General features: G+C 36.6%; 2 protein-coding genes across 3 annotated transcripts in view; one reads left to right on the top strand and one right to left on the bottom strand.

The window, feature by feature from the left end:
- Positions 1 to 23,504, bottom strand: part of LOC113106275 (microtubule-associated protein 1A-like) — a 1,143,919-nt gene that overhangs the window by 902,454 nt on the left and 217,961 nt on the right.
- LOC113106277 (collagen alpha-5(IV) chain-like) overlaps positions 1 to 23,504 on the top strand; it is a 45,197-nt gene that overhangs the window by 8,143 nt on the left and 13,550 nt on the right. For both annotated transcript variants that reach the window (XM_026268016.1, XM_026268015.1), the window contains exons 2-27: positions 11,555 to 11,614; positions 12,389 to 12,478; positions 12,611 to 12,655; positions 12,737 to 12,781; positions 13,045 to 13,107; positions 13,189 to 13,242; positions 13,345 to 13,371; positions 13,494 to 13,574; positions 14,389 to 14,451; positions 14,631 to 14,666; positions 14,754 to 14,795; positions 14,885 to 14,977; positions 16,049 to 16,102; positions 16,281 to 16,337; positions 16,433 to 16,477; positions 16,560 to 16,613; positions 16,972 to 17,016; positions 17,136 to 17,229; positions 19,591 to 19,626; positions 19,787 to 20,038; positions 20,147 to 20,236; positions 21,455 to 21,525; positions 21,630 to 21,821; positions 22,613 to 22,781; positions 22,986 to 23,078; positions 23,192 to 23,296. In XM_026268016.1, the coding sequence (XP_026123801.1) occupies positions 11,555 to 11,614; positions 12,389 to 12,478; positions 12,611 to 12,655; positions 12,737 to 12,781; positions 13,045 to 13,107; positions 13,189 to 13,242; positions 13,345 to 13,371; positions 13,494 to 13,574; positions 14,389 to 14,451; positions 14,631 to 14,666; positions 14,754 to 14,795; positions 14,885 to 14,977; positions 16,049 to 16,102; positions 16,281 to 16,337; positions 16,433 to 16,477; positions 16,560 to 16,613; positions 16,972 to 17,016; positions 17,136 to 17,229; positions 19,591 to 19,626; positions 19,787 to 20,038; positions 20,147 to 20,236; positions 21,455 to 21,525; positions 21,630 to 21,821; positions 22,613 to 22,781; positions 22,986 to 23,078; positions 23,192 to 23,296 (2,056 nt within the window). The remainder of the gene's footprint in view (positions 1 to 11,554; positions 11,615 to 12,388; positions 12,479 to 12,610; positions 12,656 to 12,736; positions 12,782 to 13,044; positions 13,108 to 13,188; positions 13,243 to 13,344; positions 13,372 to 13,493; positions 13,575 to 14,388; positions 14,452 to 14,630; positions 14,667 to 14,753; positions 14,796 to 14,884; positions 14,978 to 16,048; positions 16,103 to 16,280; positions 16,338 to 16,432; positions 16,478 to 16,559; positions 16,614 to 16,971; positions 17,017 to 17,135; positions 17,230 to 19,590; positions 19,627 to 19,786; positions 20,039 to 20,146; positions 20,237 to 21,454; positions 21,526 to 21,629; positions 21,822 to 22,612; positions 22,782 to 22,985; positions 23,079 to 23,191; positions 23,297 to 23,504) is intronic.

Raw genomic sequence — 23,504 nt, 5'->3', positions numbered from 1 at the left:
TATGGAAAACCACTGAAGTTTTGAATGGCCATATCTGCGTAATGGCATGGCGAATCCGCACCAAATTCAGAGGACCCTTCAGCTTGAGAAACCCTCTTGAACGCAAATCGAGTGTACGTCTAGAGGCCCTCTTTCTAATTAGAAAATACACATTACATTCAAAGGGCATTAAAGTGCGCAAGACGTAAATTTATATTGTATTTATCTACAGTGATAGGGGAGAGCATAAATCCACATGGGCTTTAGGATTATAGATATTCTTTAATCCACAGTATGAAAAATTATTTTACACTTGTAGTAAAATGTATTTTTATTTTTAATTTTTGTCTAGTACAACCATGTCGCTTTGTTTCATAATTACAGTGTATACATTTTTCTTAATTTACCCTCAAAAAATGTGAAGTGAAATGTGACAACATGCCCATTTTACCATCAGTTCAAGCCTGAAATGGAAACAAAATCACTTGACAGACACAGTGATGAAGCTCCTATGTGTTTGCAGTACACAAGCTATAAACAGTTACTGTGTGACCATCTCTCTCTCTCTCTCTCTCTCTCTCTCTTTCTCTCTCTCTCTATCACACACACACACACACACAATGTGCAAAACTCAAATACTTAAACTAACAGGGATGTAACGGTATGAAAATTTCTTATCATGATTATAGTGACCAGTATTATCACGGTATTATTAAAATGTGCTGGAGATGTTAAAAAAGTACTCACACATAAATCACTTAACCAAGTTATATATTTAAAAATCAACAAACAACAAATAAAATGACTTTTTGTTTGCATATTCACTAAAACAATAAAATTACCTTTAATGTCCAGATTTTAAATGACAACTTGACTGACAACAGTTTAATAGCATGTTGAGATATCGAATGTAAATGTTCAAATAAAGCTTTGAAAAAGTTTAATAAAAAGGTAAATCTCATATTTCAGCCTTTAAATAAGGATATAAGTCAAAATTAAAATCGTTTAATAAATGATTATATGTATTTTTTCTGCTTCATAAATAATTCTAGATAACTTATCTGAATTGTTTAAATGTGTAGAATCCACATAAGCTAGTTTTTCATCACAGGGCATGACAGAAAATGAACACACAGGCTGAATGTAAATGTAAATCTTGGTAAATCCTCTCTCTGGCAGCAGGTGGCGCTTATGGAAAAGATGAATTACAGCTGTTTCCTGAACCTCTGTCGACAAAAACAGCATTGCAATTAAGAACACTTCCTTTAGTTCAGTGGTTCTCAATCACAGTCCTCGCGACTCCCAGCTCTGCACATTGTGTGTGTCTCTTTGTTAACACACTTGATTCAGATAATCAGCTCATTAGAAGTGAGCTCCGTGCATGAACTTTGTTCCCATTGGCATGGTCTCTACACAGTGTTCATTGCTCCCCACTCCCTGAGCAGGGGAAATCTGTTGAAGTTTACCTCACTTCAGAACATTCATTCACAGATTTGCACTGTGCAATGCCTTCACACAGACAAGTGTGATATCATATACCTCTGTTAATATATAAAATTTAAATTCACATCTCACACACTTCAATGCACTTTGAATGGAACATATATGTTCAATCTTTTGAAACCTCCCAGCTTTTCTGCCCTGTTTTCACTCAAAACTAAATTCTCTGCATGTTGTGCGCACGTGAGACTGTTGCTGAAAATTGTGCTTTATGCTGGACAGTATTTATTTATCGTGAGTTGTTCAAATCGTGGTATGACGAATATGATTTTAATGATAATTAAAAGATGAAATGGTAATACTAACCATGGGGAATTTTACTATGATTTCAAACCGAGATGATAAATAGAGACTTTAGTCTTTGCAACTTTACAGATCTTCTTCATGCACCAAGAGCTTGTAACACTCCAAAGAGAAAGGAAAAATTGAAATCACATCATATGACCACTTTAAACAAAGGATCTAATGTGTACAAAAAATATTATAATGATTGCTTTTACATTATTAGTAATAGAAAGGCACACATTATAATACTTTCTTGTTTGCCGTCAGCATGCAAATATCCATTTATATATTTTAAACAAATATTTGAATGGCTATTAAACATTTAATTTCACAAACCTTGCAAACTTAGTCAAATCCAGCTGTGCATTTTTATCCAGCACGATCCCATGTTTAGAATAGCACTGAGCATCTGATATTTAAAACTGGTTAGTGTATTCTACTAGTTATTAAAGCATTAAAAAATGATCTGAACTGATAAATAGCAGATTGGAGATTAAAATAATAACTGATTTGTCTCATTTTATATAAAAAATAAAAACTGAGATGAAAACTTATTACGTCAGAATTGTGATTTTATATGGTAAAATAAATTTTAAGCTGTATCTTCAAAAGATTTTTGAATTTTGGTGCACTTTTTTGTATATAATGTTGATATGGTAGCTATCTATCTATCTATCTACAGTATCTATCTATCTATCTACAGTATCTATCTATATCTATCTATTTATTTAACACATACTGATAAAAAAAAAAAGTCGCTTTGGATAAAAGCGTCTGCTAAATGCATTTGATTTGATGCGCTGTGATTTTTTTGGAGAGGTGCACAACCTATGGTGTAGTTTTGACGCAGAAGTAAAAATCTGCCTTTACTCAAAATCTGTAGTTCATCTCTCAAAAGTATTCATGTCAATGAACATATCAGTGCCATCAGAATATAAAGTCCTTGATAGTCAAGATAGTCAACATTCTTAGTCATGTTGTCAATATAATACTGCACACCGGATGTAAACTATGGGAACCGTTTGGATGACAGTTACTGTACTGAAATGCAGAAGACTGCACTTCTTCTGTATGCCATATATCCATTTATTTACAACAAGTGGTTTTGAGAATTTCATTTCTGATCTGAGAAATGCACCAAAGCCACTGAGAACGACTGTAAGTATAGGTTTTTATTCATATTTTACATACTGCACTGGAATTACAGTATCAAGTCTAAACTTGAAATCACACTAACGTTGACCTTTAAAGTACTCAAAGACCTTAAGGAGTGAGCTATTCATTCCTCTGACACACTATGGAAATCTAAATTAGCTCCGGTGTTATTATAAAGAAAGTGAAAAAGCATGTCATCCAGGCCATTGAGATGGGAGTGAGACAATCTGTGCCAGACAGACATTGTAATATGCTAGTGTCTAGCTGTGTCTAGCTTGCTTTAAAACAAGGTTGTAATTATATAGCTTTTGTCAGATAGAGATGTGTGTGCATGTTTCTTCAATGTCTTTTTCAACAATGGGCGATTATAGATCTTGTTTCAACATGTATCAGTTTTACAGCTATGGAGAGCTAGTCATATGCCCCTTCCCTAAACAGCAAACATATTTACTTTTCATGGAATACACACCCTTGCTTTTCAACTTTTGGATGATCTTCTGCCTCTTTTTCACTCCCATCTGCTTCTGCTATTAGTGGTGAATGGAGGCAGAAGTGGCTCCCCTGTGTAAGTCTGGGCAGCCGTGTTTCACTGTGTGGATGTGCACGTGAAGAGCGGCATATGTTTGCTCTGTTTTCAGTAAACAGTAAATCAGATGATGCTTTAGATCTCAAAAAAAAAGAAAGAAATTTAATTTATGGATTATGAAGCAGTGTTGTTTTTTTAATAATATATTTTACGTATGTAGCTATTTGCAAGCAAGATAAAAAATAAATAAATATATAAATTTCCTGTGAAATGTTGTCTTTTTTTTTCTTTGGCATGACAAAACTTTCCAACAATGCTCTGGCATCTGTGGCATTTTATCATCTATCCTCCTCTTCCCTTGTGACAACACAGGATTTTTTTTAAGACTTTGTCAATGGGAGAGAGAAAAACACAGTATAATACATGATGTGTTCGAAAATCCTCTTTTAAAAATAAGGTTTGACAAAAGCTTCTAAAGCATACTGCTGTATGACAAAGGGGCTTGAAGACTTATTTGATTTGAGCCCTGTCGTTTTAGATTCATATGCAAGCTGGGTATGGCACGCAGGTTTGAACATGCTCTGTTAGGGATAGAATTAGATCTCCAGATTATAGCTCAGGTCAGAACTTGTCTTAAAATCATTGGAGTGCTAGTCCACGTCTATGATACCCATTTTGCGACCGTCACTGTAATTGTAGTTTTTCTTTTCACTGTTACTCTGATATTACAAATGAAAGCTGATTTCAAAAGAGGTGTTACTTGTAGCAGTCTATAACTATTGACCATTGCAGTTATAAACAGTAACCCTCTTTGTAGATTCCTCTAGCGGTGAGAGGAGTAGGGCTGTCAACTTTAGTGGTTTAGTCGACTAATCGGTCGATGCCGTCTTGGTCGACTGACGTTCTCATTGGTCGACCAGTTGCATAATTTCTTTTTTATTATTATTTTTTTTTCACCAATAAAGAAATTTTAATTGATTTACTCCTTAATATTTATTACTTTATTAGCAGTTATATATTACTGTATTCTAAATATAATTAGCCTATGTCTTATCCCAAACTTTAAATGCTTTAATTTAGGCTATTTTATAACAGCGCCACAGATTAGTGCACCACATGAACACTCGGGAACCGCACCTGTGGCTGGCTGCACTGCTGCTTCGCAGAACATACCGTATTTTCCGGACTATAAGTCACACTTTTTTTCATAGTTTGGCTGGTCCTGCGACTTATAGTCAGGTGCGACTTATTTATCCAAATTCATTTGACATGAACCAAGAGACATGAACCAAGAGAAAACATTACCGTCTACAGCCGCTAGAGGGCGCTTTATGCTGCTCAGTGCTCCTGTAGTCTACACTGAAGACATAGAGCGCCCTCTCGTGGCTGTAGACGGAAATGTTTTCTCCTGGTTCTTGGTTCTAAATAAATGCGACTTATAGTCCAGTGCGACTAATATATGTTTTTTTCCTCATCATGGCGTATTTTTGGACTGATGCGATTTATACCCAGGTGCGACTTATAGTCCAAAAAATACGGTAGGTAGTTTATCTGTATTCATTCAGTTAGAATGCTACTTGTTTTGGCTTTAGTCGACAAAATGTCCAAGAAATCGAAATCTGTTTGCATTTTACAAAAAAAGACGACAAGACGCCTAGATCGGCTGGACAAAAGTTAACCCATAGCTTTGAAAGTAAAGAAGAATATACAGCCTGTATAAACGAGAGCTTTTGTCAGGAATTTTCATTATTTTGCATTGTTTTATTATTGTTTTAGCAGTTATATTTTTTGTAGTGTGTGGTGTGGTCAGGTGCACGATTGTGACTCACTTTGCAGTTAAAAAATCACTTAATTTTCAAAGAATTGTATTATTTTTATAGTTTTATGTATTATTGGTGTTTTTTCGTTGTTGTTTTATAAATGCTCTATGACAATTGTTTAATAAATGTTCAATCAAAATGCAAAACATTGCGTCTTTTTTTTTTTTTTGTCAACTGATCGTTGCGCAGGACAGGACTTTGGTCGACTAAGCATTTCTTTGGTTGACTACAGCCCTCGAGAGGAGGGACTCTGTGGTTCATAAGCCCAGCTGCTGTTGCATAAACTGTTCAGTGCTGATCTGCAAATATTTAGAGATAATGCTTTTATACCAAATTACATTCGGTGCACCTGGAGATGTTGACGTAGTTGAGTTTTAAACAAGTAGAGATTAGGTTGTAAATATTGTGCCTTCTCAGACATTTTAGTGCCAATCTCTCTTTCTCTTGGGAAACTGTTTTGGAAATTTGATAAAGAGCTTTAGCTGTTCAGTCAGTCATGTGGACACAAATATTCAACAATTCACAGAAAGACAGGCATTGTTCATGTATGATTTCAGTAAAATGTTTTTTAGACTCAAACGCTGCATTGATGCGTATTAATGTCAAACGTTCTCATGTTGAATTCAGTAAGCAAACTTTATTTGTTTGATACATCCCAGATTAGGTGTTGGAGTAATGGCTTTGATTTAAAAGCCTCCCCTGCTATCTGAGAACCTTACTGTCTCTCTGTCGGTGTGTGTGTGAGAGAGATGTCTTTATCCTCCTTATCAGGAGCACTTGCGTGTGTACTGTTTTGAATCTGGTCCACCACAGAAGGTGCACACAATACAGCAACCATGCATCACTGAACTGATTTCACCATTTTAGCACTCTTTTGTGATGAATCCTATAGCTGTCCAATCTGACTCAGAAACATTATCTGACATAGTGTGCCATTTGCATGCAATTTAAGTAAGATACGGGGTTCTTCCTTGGTGAGATAGGCCTAAGTGTTTTTATAACAGAAAGTAACCGATATGGCTGATTCTCAATTATTGTTTTATTTTTATTATCTGAAAATAATAATAAAACCAATAATATTAATTCTACAGCAGTTAATTTTAATATTATTAATAATAATTAGTATATACTGTCTCTGGAATACTCCTTTTTGATTATTAATTTAAACAGCTTTTATGTAAAAACATGTTGTTGTTTTTTAAACATTTCTTATTTTTATCAATGTTCAAAAAAATTTTACTGGTTAATATTTTTTTGTGGAAACTGTGATGCATTTGTTTCAACATAAATAATAAGTAAAAAAAAAATAATAATAGTATTTTTTTAACAGTTTAAATTTTTTTTTAAATTACTGTCACTTTTAATAAATTGAATGTGTCCTTTCTGAAAAATTAAGCCTATTTTTTATTACTATTATTAATATAATATCAAAGCTGCGGTAGGTAACTTTTGACGCTCTAGCGGTTAATAAACAGAACTTCTTGCGTCTTGTGGAAGAACATCGTAGCCGGAACTACTTCTCTCTGTTTATGTCTATGAAGAATCACAAAGGTACTGGGTTACTCCGCCGCGGTACCCCCGAAGCAATCTAAAATAGTCCGAATATAAACACTTATTGTAGGTGCACCCTAGTGATTCAGGACAAGCTAAAAACACGGTTTGGAAAATGGATTCATGGTGTACTCGCTTATTATATAAATTTTTCTACATTTTGAATACAAACAAAGTGACGGACCGCAGCTCTGATTGGTTGTTTCTTAACGGGAGCGATGTATTTCTGAAAATAGGACCACTGGGAGGAGCCCAGGAGTCTCATATTCTACTGTCAGGACATTATGACAGGTTTAACAAATATGTAAAAAAATATATTTTTACAAAAGTTACCTACTGCAGCTTTAAATAAAATGTTGAGCCCAAACTTTTGAACAGAAGTGAATATTAAATGACCAATACTAAACTGAGCATGAAAGTGTGAATATCTGTTAAAATACTCCTCAAACCAAACATTGGCTTATCTGTAACTTACACCTCTGTGGATTTCCCCTTGGAAAAGCTCCTCAAAATGATTGAGGGACATACTGAGTGTGTTGTCATTTTCAGAGTACAACTCTAACGGAGTTTAAAAAGAGATCACCAGGGCAGTATGCTTATTTTCTGGCATTACCTTAGTAAACATTTGACCCCCGTTTACATTTTGTCCCTCACCCACCCCCACATGACCCACTTGACCTTAGCTGGTTAATTGGTAGAGGTCAAAGGTCATTCTTTTCTCAGACCACAGGAATAGGAATAAAAGAATCCCAGGGAAGAACCATTGAGGGAGATCTGAAGGAGGTGCCTTCTGGTTCATTCGATTCCAAAGAGTTGTAGCCTAAAAACATGTTTAAGAAGAGATTCTCTCGGGATATTTTTTTCTGATTTCTCATCCCTTGGACCTTGAACTCATGAAATCCAACAGCGACTGTGGAAAATGAATGCAGTGAAATGTTTTATTCTTACGGTTATTGCTGAATGGTGCCTGGAGAAAAAGAGCTTTCTGTTTCTGTGCAACTTTATGAGAACTGTGAGCAAAATGAATCTGTCACAATACAGAACCATTTCAATGAAAAAGTGAAAGCTAAAAAGTCATTCAAAATGCTCACAGCACTTAATACTTAGTTTTGTAACCTGCAGTCTCGATGTGTGCGTGGCTGTGAGAGTGAAATGGGTGGTACAATGGGACAGAGAGGAAAAGTTAATAATGTTTAATAAAGGGATTGCACCTTCACCTCAGTAATCAATGCCTGGATGATTCGCTTTTCCTTGTACCTCCACTGTGTTTCTCTTCATTAGGCTAACACTTTGAGCTGCTGCAAGCTGATACAGACTCTATTATGCACCCCAGCTTAAAAACAATAACAATGTAAAAGATTTTCATATAGATGAGCTTGCGGGTTTGAAATAGTTCCGATTAAATTAGTGTAAATGGCAGAAACATTCCACTGTGAGCTTGTGCGTGATTATGATCAGGTGTTTGTATATGTGTTTTTTGATAGGGCATTACTTATGGTCTGCTGCCACTTTATTCTGTCTGCTCCAAGCATTCGTTTGCCCTAAGGCAAGCTTTCACGGGAATCTGCTCCTTCCCTTTGTGGATGAACTGTTGCACTGCTCAATGTTCTCCACCGGGTGGCCCTGTTCATCTGTCCATAGACTCAGAGAGCATAACTTGTCTGAATCTGATCTTTCTGTAGATCTAAACTCTTGTCCTCTAGAGTCTAGACATCCAAAAACATTTGTCAACACCGCCATTAAAACCTGTTACCAAAAAAAACTTTTCTTTTTTCTTTTCCACACTTACTAGTAGCAACTGTTGTTGGGTCATGTTTGATGCACTACCGTTCACTAGTTTAGGGTCAGCATATTTTTCTAAATAAATGAATACTTTTAAGCAAGGATGCATTAAGCTGATTAAAAACGACTGTAATATTAAGAAATATTAAGCTTAGGTAATAATATGAAATGTTTCTTGGATCGTGTGACACTGGAGACAAGAGTAATGACTGCTGAAAATTCAGGAATAAATTACAATGAAAAATATAGATTCAAATCGAAAACAATAATTTTCACTTGTAATTATATTTCACCGTATTAGCTACTATTTTAACTGTATTTTAAGAGACTTCTTTCAAAAAAAAAAATTTTTTCAACCCTTAAACTTTTGAACTGTAGTCAAAAACGTTTGAACTTGTTTTGTGCATAGTGTGAATTATTGTATTATGCTAACGTTTTTCTTTTGTGTGTGTGTGTGTGGAGATAATTTGGGGAAAAATGTGTTACCAAAGGATAGCCAAATATGACAAAATCTCTCTTTAAAAATTAGTTTTTTATTGTAAAAATGCATAGGTTTATGATAGGAGTAGGGGTAGTATTAGAATTAGAATTAGCTATTGGACTTAATTATTTAATTTCAGATAAAACAATGAATAGTTTTTGGCATGTTGTTGAATGCATCAAGACATCATTTTTTTCATTCATTTTGTGGAAGTACAGTAATTGTGAATTCGCACATTTAGGTTTTGTCCTGCTATGACATGCTAAATCAAAAACTAATTTAAACAGCATTTTATATACACTTTTCCAAAAACATTGATATACATTTAATCTAAAATCTTAAGGGTAGTTTACACATAACATGCAGGATATTATTAGTCATGACATCTACCTTTAACAAGTGCACTGAGTGCTCACAGCTCATCATTTCCTTAGTTTTCCCGGACTCTTTGTGCTCGTCTTTTTCAGTAGCATAATGGTGGTGAATCAAGCAGGTGTGCTTGTCAGAATAGTTTTTAGTCTGCTTTTCTGCAGGTCGTCATGAGATAATCTGCCAAAAGAGGAATCTTTTTATAAGGCCTTTTATTTGTCAGGGATTTGGATTGTTTCTATTGTGATTCAAAGATGCTTTGATCTTAAATATTGAGGTCTGCCTTGATTTGATGAAATCTACCCAGTTCTATCCTACTAGCATTACAGTATATAGCTATCATTGTTTGTATGCTTACTTTGTTTCAGCAGTATTCAGAGTAAATATTCAGCCCGCTGCTTGCTTCAGATAATGCAGCTTTGTGTTTAATGTCACACTTCAGTGTTGTGGTTTTTAGTATGCATGAACTGTTAAGGGCCTTGTTCCTGTGTTACTGACACCTGATCAATACATTGTCATGTCAGTTGTTTTGATGTAATGGAAAGTGAACTTTTGACAGTATATGACTGTGCTGACCTTAAGAAAAATGGCAAGCTTGTCTGTTTATAAACTAACAAGCTATGAAACTGTTTCTGTTTCATATGTGAACATAAACAAGTATGCACACATTTCCTGTGTGGCTTTCACTAGTGTAGTTCACTATATACGCTGTGCTTGAGTTGCTTTGGATGTTTTCAGAATCACTTCTCTCATATTGAAGACCTGTCTTCCAAAAGCCTCACGCAAGCTCACAAAACCAAAGCACAATTATAGAAAAATAGTTGTACTTCTCATAGCAATCTCATTTTGCAATAATATTTTTTAACATAGACTGTAAAATAATGGTTGTGTCTTTTTTTGAATTTTTTTGGAAAGGCTGCATTTATTTATTTAAAAATACATGTAAAACGCCAATATTGCAAAGTGAAATAACGGCTTGCCATATGAATGTATGCCTATTTTAAAATGTAGTTTAGTGTTTTGATGGCAAAGCTGAATATTCAGATTATTATTCATATTAGTTTTCAGTGTCACATGATTCCTCAGAAGTTATTCTAATATGCTGCTTTGGTGCTCAAGAAACATTTCTCTTACTATTTTTCCAAAATCTGACAAATACAGCTTGTCTACTTGAGGTCTTTATGAGCTTGTTTTAAGAGTGAGAAAATAGCGTCATCTAGTGTTTGTACCAAAAATATCCATGGGCCTTTTATAGCACAAAAAGAAAGCACTCAGGTTGTTTGCTTTCATTTAATTATCATTTATTCTGACTCAGCAGTGTATATTAATAGTGTATATTAAGTAATTAATAGTGTAAATTAAGTAATATATATATATATATATATATATATATATATATATATATATATATATATATAAACATTAATGTACTTTTGATAAATGTTTCATCATGTCATGTTCACTTACAGTAGCGTAATAAAAGCTATTGTATTTACCACTAGATGTCAGTATGTCATGCAAATATTAATTGTAAAAATATGAAGAGGATAATGGACTGTCAGGATTAATGACTTCACTGTTCCCCTGATGATGATGAAGATGAAGATGTATGGTGAAACTTAATATAAATAAACTGTAAGGATGTTCTTGTGCTTAGATTTCATTCATGACTGAAAGTGGTTTTTACAAAAATAAATTACCTGTTACTTTTGATAAATTGTGTGTATTCTTGCTGAATAAAAGTATTTATATTATATTAACAAATAGTATTAAGCAAACTGTTTTTAACAGATAATAATAATATGATTTTTTTTTTTTTTAATCAGAATGAATTCTGAATGATCATATAACACTGAAGACTGGAGAATAGGCTGCTGGAAATCAGTTTTGCCTTCAAAGAAATAAATGACATTTTAAAATAGAAAGTAGTTCTTTTAAATTGCAGTAGTATTTAAAAATATCATTGTTTCACTGTGTTTTTGATTAAATAAATGTAGACTTGATGAACACACACACACACACAAAACATCTTTTTATTCCAAACTTTTTTTTATCTCCAAAATCAGTTCTGTGTGCTTGTAAATAAATAGTGTTTTGCGTTTTCAGGCATGTCATGGTTGTGGGACTGGACCAAAGTGTGACTGCAGTGGGGTGAAAGGACAGAAGGTGAGGGTTTATCCTCAAACAAACAGCCTCATACTATACATAAGCTGCGTTCCAGTCGACAGGGTCCCGGCACAGTGTTCATTGCTCTGTTAAAATTCACTTCACCCCAAAAATACCTTCATTCTGAACAACATCATCAAACACAGATGAAACTTGAGTTGCACTTATTAGAGGAGTTTGAGGAATGATAACAGAGTACACTTCTTTAGATAAGTATAATATAAATTGCTACACTTTAATATGCATAGGTATGTATTGATGAATTGATGTTCCATTATTCCCTCTTTTCTGTGCCTTTCAAACGGAACATGTTTGCTCCCTTCAGACTGGAATAGCCTGTGAAATCCACTTTGTAGGGCACTTACGGTCGAATGGAACGCACCTGTAGACTGATGTCTGTAGGCTAATATGTATGTATTTAATGCATCCGTTGTGTGCCTATTCTAGCCCTTTCACTAGGCCAAACCATATTCATTTAAAGTTCAAAAGAATTGAACATGAGCTCAACAAAAGCCTGACTCTTTTCATTTTTACCTGTGCTTCCAGAAGTGCTGCACTGGGTAATGTATCACTGTAGGCTTAGATGTCTGTGATTTAGAAATCTCATGTGAGACGCTTGTCTAATAGGATCACATGAAGTGTTTACATTACTTCCATTACTGAATGATGTGATCTTCTGTGTACATCCATAATGATAATGGCTCTCTATGATGCTGTCTCTCCTTTGGTCTCTTTTATGTCTTTCTTTAAACATTTTCCTAACTATACTGACAGGGTGAGCGAGGGTTTCCAGGTTTAACGGGCCAGCTAGGTGTTCCAGGTTTCCAGGGACCAGAGGGGCCGATTGGACCTCGTGGAGAGAAGGTCAGTGGTCAGGACATCAGTCCACTGTGATATTCATATACTTGTATATATATAATTACTGATCGACCTGAATCTGTTATTGATCAGCTCTACTATTGCTTCGATTAAAACTGGACTTTGTTTCTCTCGCAGGGTGATGATGGACCTAACGGGCCGAGTGGGCCTAAAGGAATAAGAGTGAGAGTTTCTCTCTAACAGCTTCTGGCTCAAGATGGATCCACAGTTATCGACAAATGCTGACCGTTTCTGTTTTTGCAGGGACCTTCTGGATTACCAGGCTTCCCAGGAACACCAGGAATCCCAGTGAGTGAATCAATATGAGAACACATGTTTAGAGGACATTTCTTAAGCTGATTAAATAATTATGGCTGCAAGAACTGACTGATAAATTCCACATTGAATATTGTTGAAAATAAAGTTCACTGTCAGTTAGTATAATATGTGCACCTTAGCTTGGATCAGACATAATTATCAGAAAACTCATTGCTCATTGACAGAAGATAGAATAACATGTTGTTCATTAGTAATTGTAATAGTTATATGTATGTGCTGTTTTTTACTGACAGGGTATCCCAGGACAGGATGGCCCCCCAGGACCCAAAGGAATTTCAGGCTGTAATGGAACCAAGGTATGAAACTACAAACAAGTGTCTGTTCACAAGTTAAACTTTCAAAAGAGCGAACAAACAACAACTTTTTTTCTTTACAAGGGTGAAAGAGGATTCCCAGGAAATCCAGGTCTTCCAGGTTTAGTGGGTTCACCAGTAAGTGTTGCTTTATGTCACATTTCAAAGTTGCAAGCATACTGTGCAAGCACTCACAGAGGTCATTATTCTCAAATAATTCATACTTTCTTGTCTCCACAGGGTCCACCGGGTTCTATAGGACCAAAGGCAATTATTTCATTCCATAATGCACCTGCTTATGTTCTACATTGCAGTGGCACACTTCCTTCACTACATATTAGGATACCAGTGAAATTGTGTTTCTAAATACCTTTTCTTTTCTCCTGTAGGGGGAGCCTGGGGACATCATAGAAATTAGTCGCCTTTCAGAAAACGGGGATCCTGGCATTGGGGGTTTACCTGGCTCCAGGGTGAGCGTTTCTAAATCAATCAGCAACAGAACAAGATTTTTCATAATAACAGGGAAACCGAGAATGTTTGGGGTAAAATGAAAAAATAATTTTGAAATCAAAGCATAATTTGACCCAAACTGGGGATATGCTCATAGTGGATTTCACTTTTCCTTCAGCACACAGTACACAACCAGACTTATTTTTCAGATAAATCATAACCCCCTTTTCAGATTAAGCTGTTCTCAGATTCTTGGAGGTGTGACGTCACACTGCTAGGCCCCTCCCACGATTGTTGATTGACACTGGTGTCTTACCTTAAACCCGCCCTGAGTGCAGAATCTTTGCATATTGCCTTTCCTAATAATGTGCTAGTTAGCAAGTTCCATGGCTAAAATTTACCTCTCAGAGAACTTTTTCGTCACCCCATGGAAGAGAGGGGCAGGGTGAGCAGAGCTCATTAGCATTTAAAGGGACATGCACTCAAATGGCTTACTGGGAAAAGAGCTGTTTAAAAAAAAAGTGTTGTTTACACTACCATTGAAAATTTGTAACCAAAGTATTTTACAGCCTTTTCATTAAGACCCTAAAGAATCATGTCAACTTGTGGAAAATTTGCATCCGATAACACCTTTAAAGTTAAAAGGGGTTCTTAAAAGTTTGTCATAGTTGCAATTTTATATCTCAAAGTTGCAGCATAATTGCAACTTTATGTCTCAAACCATTTCCGCATTCTATACTGTACCAGCAAATTAACATAAACTATATGTGTTTCTTGAAGTACCGTTAAATATGAAATAACTATATTTAATAACATTTTGGTCACAATATATAGGGTGATCCTGGACCCCCGGGTCTTCCAGGCCCTGTTGGTCCTCCTGGTCCACGAGGGTACGAGGTAAGACACTGATTGCACTTTTTTGTTAATTTGAACGTCTGTAAGCTTTTATGAATTAAACGCCACCATGCATATTTCAGATGAAGGTCTGAATCTGGCTCATACGGTTTTTCTCATTTAAAATAATACTATCATTTATTTTCTTTGTAAATTCTATTGTTCTGTTTTTTTTTTTTCAGGGGCGTCTAGGCCCTCCTGGTCCACCAGGGCCAAAGGTAAGTTTGAATGCTGCCATTGGACAGTGTCAAGTTTTACTTATCTCACTTTTTGTCTTAGTGCTAATGTGTCTCTTTACCTTGAAGGGAAACATGGGATTGAACTTCCAAGGACCCAAAGGAGAGAAGGTATGCAAATGGTCCTGTGACAAGAACAACATGTTCATCAGGTTTATGAACAGTTGGGTTTTTAATGTGTGTATTTTTTTTGTGTGAAGGGTGACCGTGGATTACAAGGACCTCCTGGGCCACCAGGGCAGGTGGGCGAAGTGTCAGGCTCACCTGATACAGTCATTCAACAAGGAGAAAAGGTAACAGCATTTACTTGCTTCAACCCTTTTAGAACCAGATTTATTAAACTTTACGACTTTAAAGGCGATTTTCTCAGGATTTTGAATTCTTTGCACCCTCAGAGTCCAGATTTTCAAATTGTTATATTTCGGCCAAATATGGTCCTATCCTAACAAAATCCTATTCTTACATCAATGGAAAGATTATTTATTCAGCTTTGAGATGAGGTATAAATCTCCATTTCAGAAAATTGACCCTTATGACTGGCTTTGTGGTCCAGGGTCGGCAGAGGCTGAAAACACTGTGAGCATCAGTATGTGTAGTGAATAAAAAAAAACACACCATTCATTTCATCATTCAGAGACACGCAGAACGTGCAGGGTTCATGTATTGTCTTTTTGCTGCATTTTGTTTCAGTTCTACTGGCCTACTTTTGATCTCTTCATCCAAAATGTGTTATATTCTCTGACATTCTGAATTATAGGAATTCTGTTTTTATGACTGGATTCTATGGACCAGTCTGTGTTCTCCACATCGCCTTATGTCTCATATTTTAGAGTAGTCAGTGCAATTTGAGAAAGAAATTAATTCAATCTTTATGTGGATGTGTGCAAAAATTCAAGTTTAACCTTTGTAATTGTTAACATTTTCATAAGTAACTAATTTAATTACACTTTTTTTCTTAGTACTGTAATTGATTAGTTATATTTATTTTGTAATTAAATTGCATAACGCCATTACATGTAGCTAACTACTCCCCAACACTTGAAGGTTAGACACAAAAATACACATTTTCAGCGTGTCTTTAGGAAATCCTGACAGTAGGGGGTTTTTATGTCAAAGAGGGGTTGTGCTGGCAGGAACAGGAGTAAATCTCACACTTAAAGTCTTATTAATTTAACATTTTTATGTTAGTTTTTATTTAGTTTGTTTGTTTGTTTGTTTTGGTCATATTGGACTCGGTTCCTTTTTTGTCATGCACAGTGACAAACAGTAAAATGATCCTGAGTTATATTTCATGATAGCAAGTGTATCATGCTTTTGTTAATGTATGTTTTGAATAGTGTCTTGCTATGTTTGTTTTTTAATAGGGTGATCGCGGCCAACCTGGAAATCCTGGTTTTCCAGGTCCCCCTGGACCCCCTGTAAGTATTTTAATTTTTGTTTCCTTTAGTTCAATTCTACATTCATTAAAAACACATTGGCATCTAGACCTCTCACAGTAGTATAGTATTGCTCTTATAGATTACATTATACATACATATAATAATCTTTCTTGTTTTTGTTTATTTTGTAATTAACAGTTATGTCTTTGTCTGACAGGGTCCACAAGGGGGCCAAAAAGGTGAGAAAGGAGAATCTGGGGAGCCTGGAAAGAGGGTGAGTTGAAGCCTAATGAAACCCCAACTACTCAGTTATGTTTACAGAATAGAATGATTTATGACATTTATGTGGTGATATATTTATTTTATAAGGGAAAACCTGGCAAAGATGGTGAACAAGGCCTGCCTGGATATCCAGTAAGCTGTCTACAATAGATATTTAGGAAGTTGTATAACACAGCTGATATTCTTTTATACTGTTGTGACATCTCTTTTTTAGGGTGATAAAGGAGAACCAGGTCCTCCTGGTCTGTCGGGGCGAGATGGTGCCAGAGTAAGTACTGAACGTTTCTTTCAGTGTGGTCGTAACATTAGATCCATAGTAAAGCTTAACTAATGATGATCACAAGTACAGAGGTGCAGCTTTAATTTAACTTGAGCTGAGCATTCATAAAAAAACAGCTCACACACAGGTTATTTTGTTGATTGAATTAAATTTAAATTAGGATGTTGTAATTATTCTGTTAGTTCCCATTTTTGTCTGGCATATTTGCATGCATACTGTGAATGTACATGGATATTAACATAACATTGTATTCATTATCATACAATTCTTTTATCCAAAAAGTAGTGAGGAGGCACTGCCTCCCTCGCTTCCTCTGATATATATATTCTTTTATTAATGCTTTTAGGGTGAGAAAGGTGATCGAGGCCCTCCTGGACCCCCATCATACAGGGTATGTTGACTATTTCTCTGATTTTTTTTTTCTGACATTTTACAGATGATTGATATTTATGATTATTAATTATATTTTAGCATTTATTACTTTACTTACAAAATCTTTTCACCCAATAGGATGGGCAATTCATAGGCATAGGTGGAACAGGACCGAAAGGAGACAGGGGCGAGCCAGGATTCCCTGGCCCTAAAGGAGACAGAGGACTGCCAGGTATTTAAGGGGCTTTCGCACAGAGCTATTGGCGGAAACACCTGCTTTGGGAATGTTCGGTGGAATGGGCGATAAAAATAATAGTGATAATTGTGATATAAATTTCCCCTATAAAACGATATGAAGAATTTGATAAATGTTGGGTATAATATTTATGCGCCAAAAGCCAGACGGACTGTTTATCTGCTAGGTTTAAAGTTGAAAGGCAGCGCAGCGCAAGCTTTCTAGAGCAGATGCGTTTACTTGCTGACATGAGAACACTAAACAGTGCTGTGAGATCGAGTGTGTAGCACTTGAGTTCAGCGAAGAACACAAGTGACTCACTGATTTCAACTAGTTTAACGCCCGATGTTTAAAACAGCACTGACAAACTGCAGAAACACTGTGCGCAACAATACAGTCAGAAGGCTTTTGAGTCTACAAATAACAGTCATTTACCATGGATTTACTGTAGCAACACTTACAGTTGCATAAATGTAGTATATTCATAGCCTATTGAATTTTGAGGCCAACATGGCCTCCTAACCATCCCCATATCTGCTGATTGGCTTCATCACTCTGTCTCCTCTCCACCAATAAGCTGGTGTGTGGTGGGCGTTCATCCAGGTGGATGCTGCACACTGGTGGTGGATGAGGAGATACCCCCTGACAATATAAAGTGCTTTGAGTGCCTAGAAAAGCGCTATATAAATGAAAGGAATTATTATTATTATTATTATTATTATTATTATTATTATTATTATTATTATTATGTGTGCATTTATATTGAATGTTTTTATACTATTCTTTTTTTTTATATATACAAATACCTAAAAACCATATAGTTATATAACTCTGTTTAACATGATTTCAATATATGCTATTATGGAAGACCAATGGTTAAAGGGGTTATATGATGCAAGTTCAAGTTGTCCTTTCTCTTTGGAGTGTTACAAACTGTTTGTGAGTAGATAAGATCCCTGAAGTTGCAAAGATTCAAGTCTCAAACCCAAAGAGATATTATTTATAAAAGTTAAGAATCGGCCATGCTCCCCTAAAACGGCTCGTTTAAACAGACCCTTACATGTCTACGTCAAATAGTTTAAAAGTTTTACAATTTTAAATACAAATTTTATGGAGTTTTCCTGAACCTGGGAGAGTAGACTACAATGCCAGCTGTTCTGACTCACAGACTGTAAGTACTTTTACATATATAAAGGACTTGAGCAGTGTAGATTAGCGCTTGTTTGTCATTTCTCTGATCACAAATGCACAAATTTATGTTTACTCAGCACAATATGCAACACAACGTGTAAAAAAGACAGTAAAAGTCATTATAATCAGTAATTGTGTTCCCACTGGATGCAACAAAAGCCTTGTTTGTAATGGCTTTTATTGGTTTTGTCTCGTGGCGCCGGGACACACAGTATAGTATAGCATCACAGTATAGTAAGGGCCATAACATTTCCGTCAAACGCCACATAACGCACTGGATAGCTGGCCAATCAGAGTACATCTCGCTTTTCAGACCAATGAGCTTTTTAAAAAACTGTTTCAGAAAGGCGGGCAAGTGGAACATAATTGGAACTAACTCGAGCTTCTACTACTATCAAACGTGCATTTCTAAAAGACAGAAAAGTTATATTATTTTTTATATTATCAGGCAACACAAACCTGTTTCTTGATTTAAAACAATATCACACATTACAACATGCAGGAACTAAGAGATACATTTTTCTATTAAGACATTTATTTAGTTAAGGAAAATTAATGGTCTGGTTTCTACAATTTTCACTTCGGAACACAAATGTGGCTTTAAACTTGAAAGAAATATAGATTTAACAATTATATTGTTAATTATATTGATTATATTAATAATCATTGATATCGACTGATATGGAAAAAAATATCTTGATCCGATCATAGTGTACTTCATTCACGGGTTGCTGACATTTTGAAATGCTGCGCATAAAGACATCACTGTCAGCCACTTCAGAGTTCCTGCTGCCGAATGTAATCAGAAAAACTGCCCAAGGAGAAAAAGGCTGGCCAGTTCCTCCAACTACAGAGTGCGAAGGCTGCTTTAGACACCATTCAGGGTCAAAATTAAAGTTAGTTTATACTTTTTTGCAAAAAGAATAAAACATTACTCATTCTTCTCATGCATGGCTCACTGAACAGCATGCATGTATTATCAAATGAATAAGTCCCATTTAAGAGTTTGTATTGGCCATTTGTGTCATTGTCATGAAATATAATTTGGTTTCTTCTCAGTTATTGAAGAAAGCAACTAGAAATATAATTTATCTCCTGTTTATGCATACATATATTTTGTACAATGTTGTGTGTGTAAGTAGTCATTGCATATTTGTCTTTTGGTAGGTATTCAGGGGCCACCTGGTCCATCAGGTCCTACAGGTAAGCGGCAAGCTTTTTTATATATTAAAAGTTTTTTATATTTTTTTGTCTTTCACATAGCTTTTCATAAAAATTATTTTAGAATTTTATTTGCAGTTGAGTCATGTGTGATTCATGTTAATATGTTAATGCAGCGAATTACATAAATCTGTCATTATAGGAATTGGAGGTCCAGGTCCTCCTGGTCAACCAGGTTTACCTGGAGAGAGAGGAGAAAAAGGTGATGAGGGCGAGCCTGGAATCTCCTTCCCTGGACAACCTGGGAAAACAGGTCCACCAGGTCCCCAAGGAGTCCCAGGACCTCCTGGTCCCCCAGCAATATTTAATGGCGACCAAGAATGTAATCGTGGTCCTCCTGGTCCTCCAGGCCTGCAGGGGGAGCAAGGATTTACAGGAGAAATAGGACAGAAAGGTTCACTTTTTATTTTATATTAGAAAATACAATTCTGTACGTACACACAAACCTTTGGAAGGTTTGAGGAAATGTGTGTCTAATCATTTATAATACCAACTGTCTTAGGTCAAAAAGGAGAGACATGTGTCAATTGTTTCAGTAATGGAAACCCTGTCCCAGGACCCCCAGGGTTTCCAGGTCCTCCGGGAAATCCAGGTAAGATTAAAGTCAATTTGGGGTGTGTTCACATTTGTCATGTTTCGTACAATTAAACTCTGGCGCAATTGCTCTGTTAGTCTGGTTCATTTTAGTAAGTGTGAACACTGCCATTCGAACCCTGATGTACACCAAACAGGCAGATCTAGACCGTTAAAAAGATGGGTCTCAGTCTGCTTCCAAGTGAATTCTGGTGTAGTTTGAATGAAATATAACGCAATATGGACCAAAAACTTACTAAATGAATTAATATAAAACTAAATGATCCAAATACAGGATGTAATGACAAGATTCAACGCTTTGCAGTGTTTAATGGGCAGAGGGCAAATGTGGAGCAACAAGACAGAAAAGTGTCTTTTATGAGCCCCTCGTGAGTTCCTAGGTGATAAAAATAAAATGTTATGTACACGCAACAATGAGCGTGCTTTGTCCAGCAGATGGCATTAAGTGTAATCATCACTGTGCAGACTGATCAGTGTATGACATCAAAGTACCCATTCATCATTCGGTCTGCGCAGTGGCACTTTAAGTCGATTACATCTATTGTTTGGGTTGTTCAGTAAGTTCCGTAACGAAATAGAGTTTAACCCGAAAAATCAGGTTGTGAAAGTAGGGGTGCTCCGATCACGATCGGCCGATCGTTAATGCGCATCTCGTCAGTAAAGCCGGTTCTCTAATCAGCGGTTAATTGCATCAGGTGCGTGGTTTCACATAGAGCAGCTGTTACTACACAGAGCCGTTGTTAATAGAGAAGATGCACCAAAAAATGCTGAAAATGAAGTGGATTTGGGCATTTTCTCTATTAACAACGGCTCTGTGTAGTAACAGCTGCTCTATGTGAAATTACGCAGCTGATGGAATTAACCCCTGATTAGAAAACCGACTTTACTGACGAGATGCGCATTAACGATCGGCCGATCGTGATCGGAGCACCCCTATGTGAAAGTATCTAGCTATACCTAGTCTCGGTATCTTTAGGTTCACTGTCAGAAATGCCAGTGTGAATGCTAAGCGGACTTGGACCAAATCTATAATTTTCTTTTCTGGTCCGGACCAAACAAACCAAGACAGCCGAACTACAAGTGTGAATGCACCTTTAAAATAATGTACTCTACTAAAGTCCATGTACTCCAGGACTAAAATCTCTCAACAAACAGCTGTTTTATATAAAGCCCAGATGTTTTTTCAAGCTACACATTAAACAAATTTTTATTTCAGGTGCACCTGGATTGCCTGGAACGAAAGGAGACAGAGGATACCCGGGAGGGCCAGGGCTAATGGGACCACCTGTGAGTGCTTCCTCACACATACTGGATAACTCACTTTTTGTTTTGTGATAGATGATTCAGAGTGATTAAGAGGCACTGAAGTACTTAACACTTCTGCACTTTAGGGAATACCAGGACCTCAGGGTCTCCCTGGAGTCCCTGGAGAGAAGGGCGACCCAGGCGATGCACCCTCTGTTCCGGGTGTGAAAGGAGAAAAGGGAGACACAGGCTTTCCTGGCCCTTCAGGTCTCCCCGGACTCGATGGAAGACCTGGTCGTGATGGAGTTCCCGGTCCCCCAGGCCTCAGAGGACCACCTGTGAGTGTTTGTACACTTTTCAATAAACATACAACTTCTGGGTCTTGTATCAATTAAGCAGGGGCGGTTTCTCCATTAGGGCGATTGGGCGATGCACCACCAAAGCGCGAAAGGGAGGGATTTTTTTTTTCACATTCAACAACAGTGTTTGCTAGCTTTTACTATTCTAGACTGTTTGTTCTGCCTTTAAATAGTCCAATCAGCGTTGAGTCACTTTTCGCATAGTACCGCCCCTTTGTTGGGGAGTTTCTGTCTGACTGAGAATCACCCTGAGTGCTCTCATTGACTTCAATTCAAAGATCTTTTTTTAACTGCAGTCACTGCAATGCAGTCTCAATTAATTCTGGGAGGGCTAGCCCTAACGTGCTTCCGTCATCATGCATAACCTTAACTTGTGCACGGATTGGTGGGAACAGTGGCATCCAATAATATCTTTATCAAATATGAAAAACGGATCATGCAAACATTTGCCCCCAACCCCCGCCTTTAAGAGAATTGACAGGATCCACCACTGTGATTAAGTACATAGATATAAAATAATACACAGATATAATAAAAACCAGGCAGGCCAGGCAATAATAATTGATGATGAAAAAAATACTTCTCAGACTACTAAATTGTAATTTTTAACTTAGTCAACCCCCAGTATTGATGTTTTTATTATTATTATTATTGCTCTGCTTTGAAGATGTCTATGTACACTTACTTTCTGTGTTTATTACAAGAAATAAACTAATTAAAGAACAGGTTCACAAAACAATTTGCAGTGAAATAAGCAATTTTTCTTACAGGGTTCTGCATTGATGAAAGGTTCACAAGGTCCATCTGGTGAACCTGGCTTGCCAGGACCTCCAGGAGACAGGGGTCTGCCGGGTCCCCCAGGATTTGGTCCTCAGGGACCTCCTGGAGAGAAAGGTATCCAGGGTGTTTCAGGACGACCAGGGGGCCCTGGAGCACCAGGTAAAAAGCAATACTTTTGTTTTTAAGTTCAAATTATTTTAAGGATGTCCGTCAAATCATATTAATTACGCATGCTATTTTGGCACTAATTAAGTTAATAAGCGTAGTTACCCATTATGTGATAACTAGAAGTGCAGCTGACTTCTTTAACTTGTAGCTTGGCATGTTTCAGTGTTTCATTTCAATGTTTGTCTGAATGGGTAGGTCAGAAAGGTGAACCTGGGTTGGCAGTGTCAGATAAAGGTGAACGTGGGCCCCCAGGACGCGATGGAGAACCAGGTTTGCCAGGAAGTCCAGGTAAAGAAAAAACAACCGACTACAGTTGTCAGCATACATTTAGTTGTCTTAAATGTATATGGAGCAGGTGGGGATTTCAGAGTTCAACAGAGACTGCTTGTGTATCTGTACAGGTAATCCAGGCCTACCGGGACAGCCTGGGTTCCCTGGCTTACCTGGATCCAAAGGAGATCCTGGTCTTCCTGGTATCGGTTTGCCAGGACTCCCTGGTCCTAAAGGTAAAGTGTTTTTCTGCAATTGAAACACTACTAGACTCATGTAGATTGTCTGCTGCTGAGTGTTTTACAATTCACTAAAAATAGTTTAAAGCATAAATTAGCATTATTCATTGAAAAAAGTCAGATTTGGCCAAATACGTGCCACTTAATTTCTCTAGAAGTGTGTATTGTGCCACAGAGTCATTTTTATAACTTGGGCAGTGAGAAA

Source organism: Carassius auratus, chromosome 7 (assembly GCF_003368295.1).
Source record: "Carassius auratus strain Wakin chromosome 7, ASM336829v1, whole genome shotgun sequence".
Taxonomy (NCBI): Eukaryota; Metazoa; Chordata; class Actinopteri; order Cypriniformes; family Cyprinidae; genus Carassius; species Carassius auratus.
This window is presented reverse-complemented; position numbering and strand designations above follow the sequence as displayed.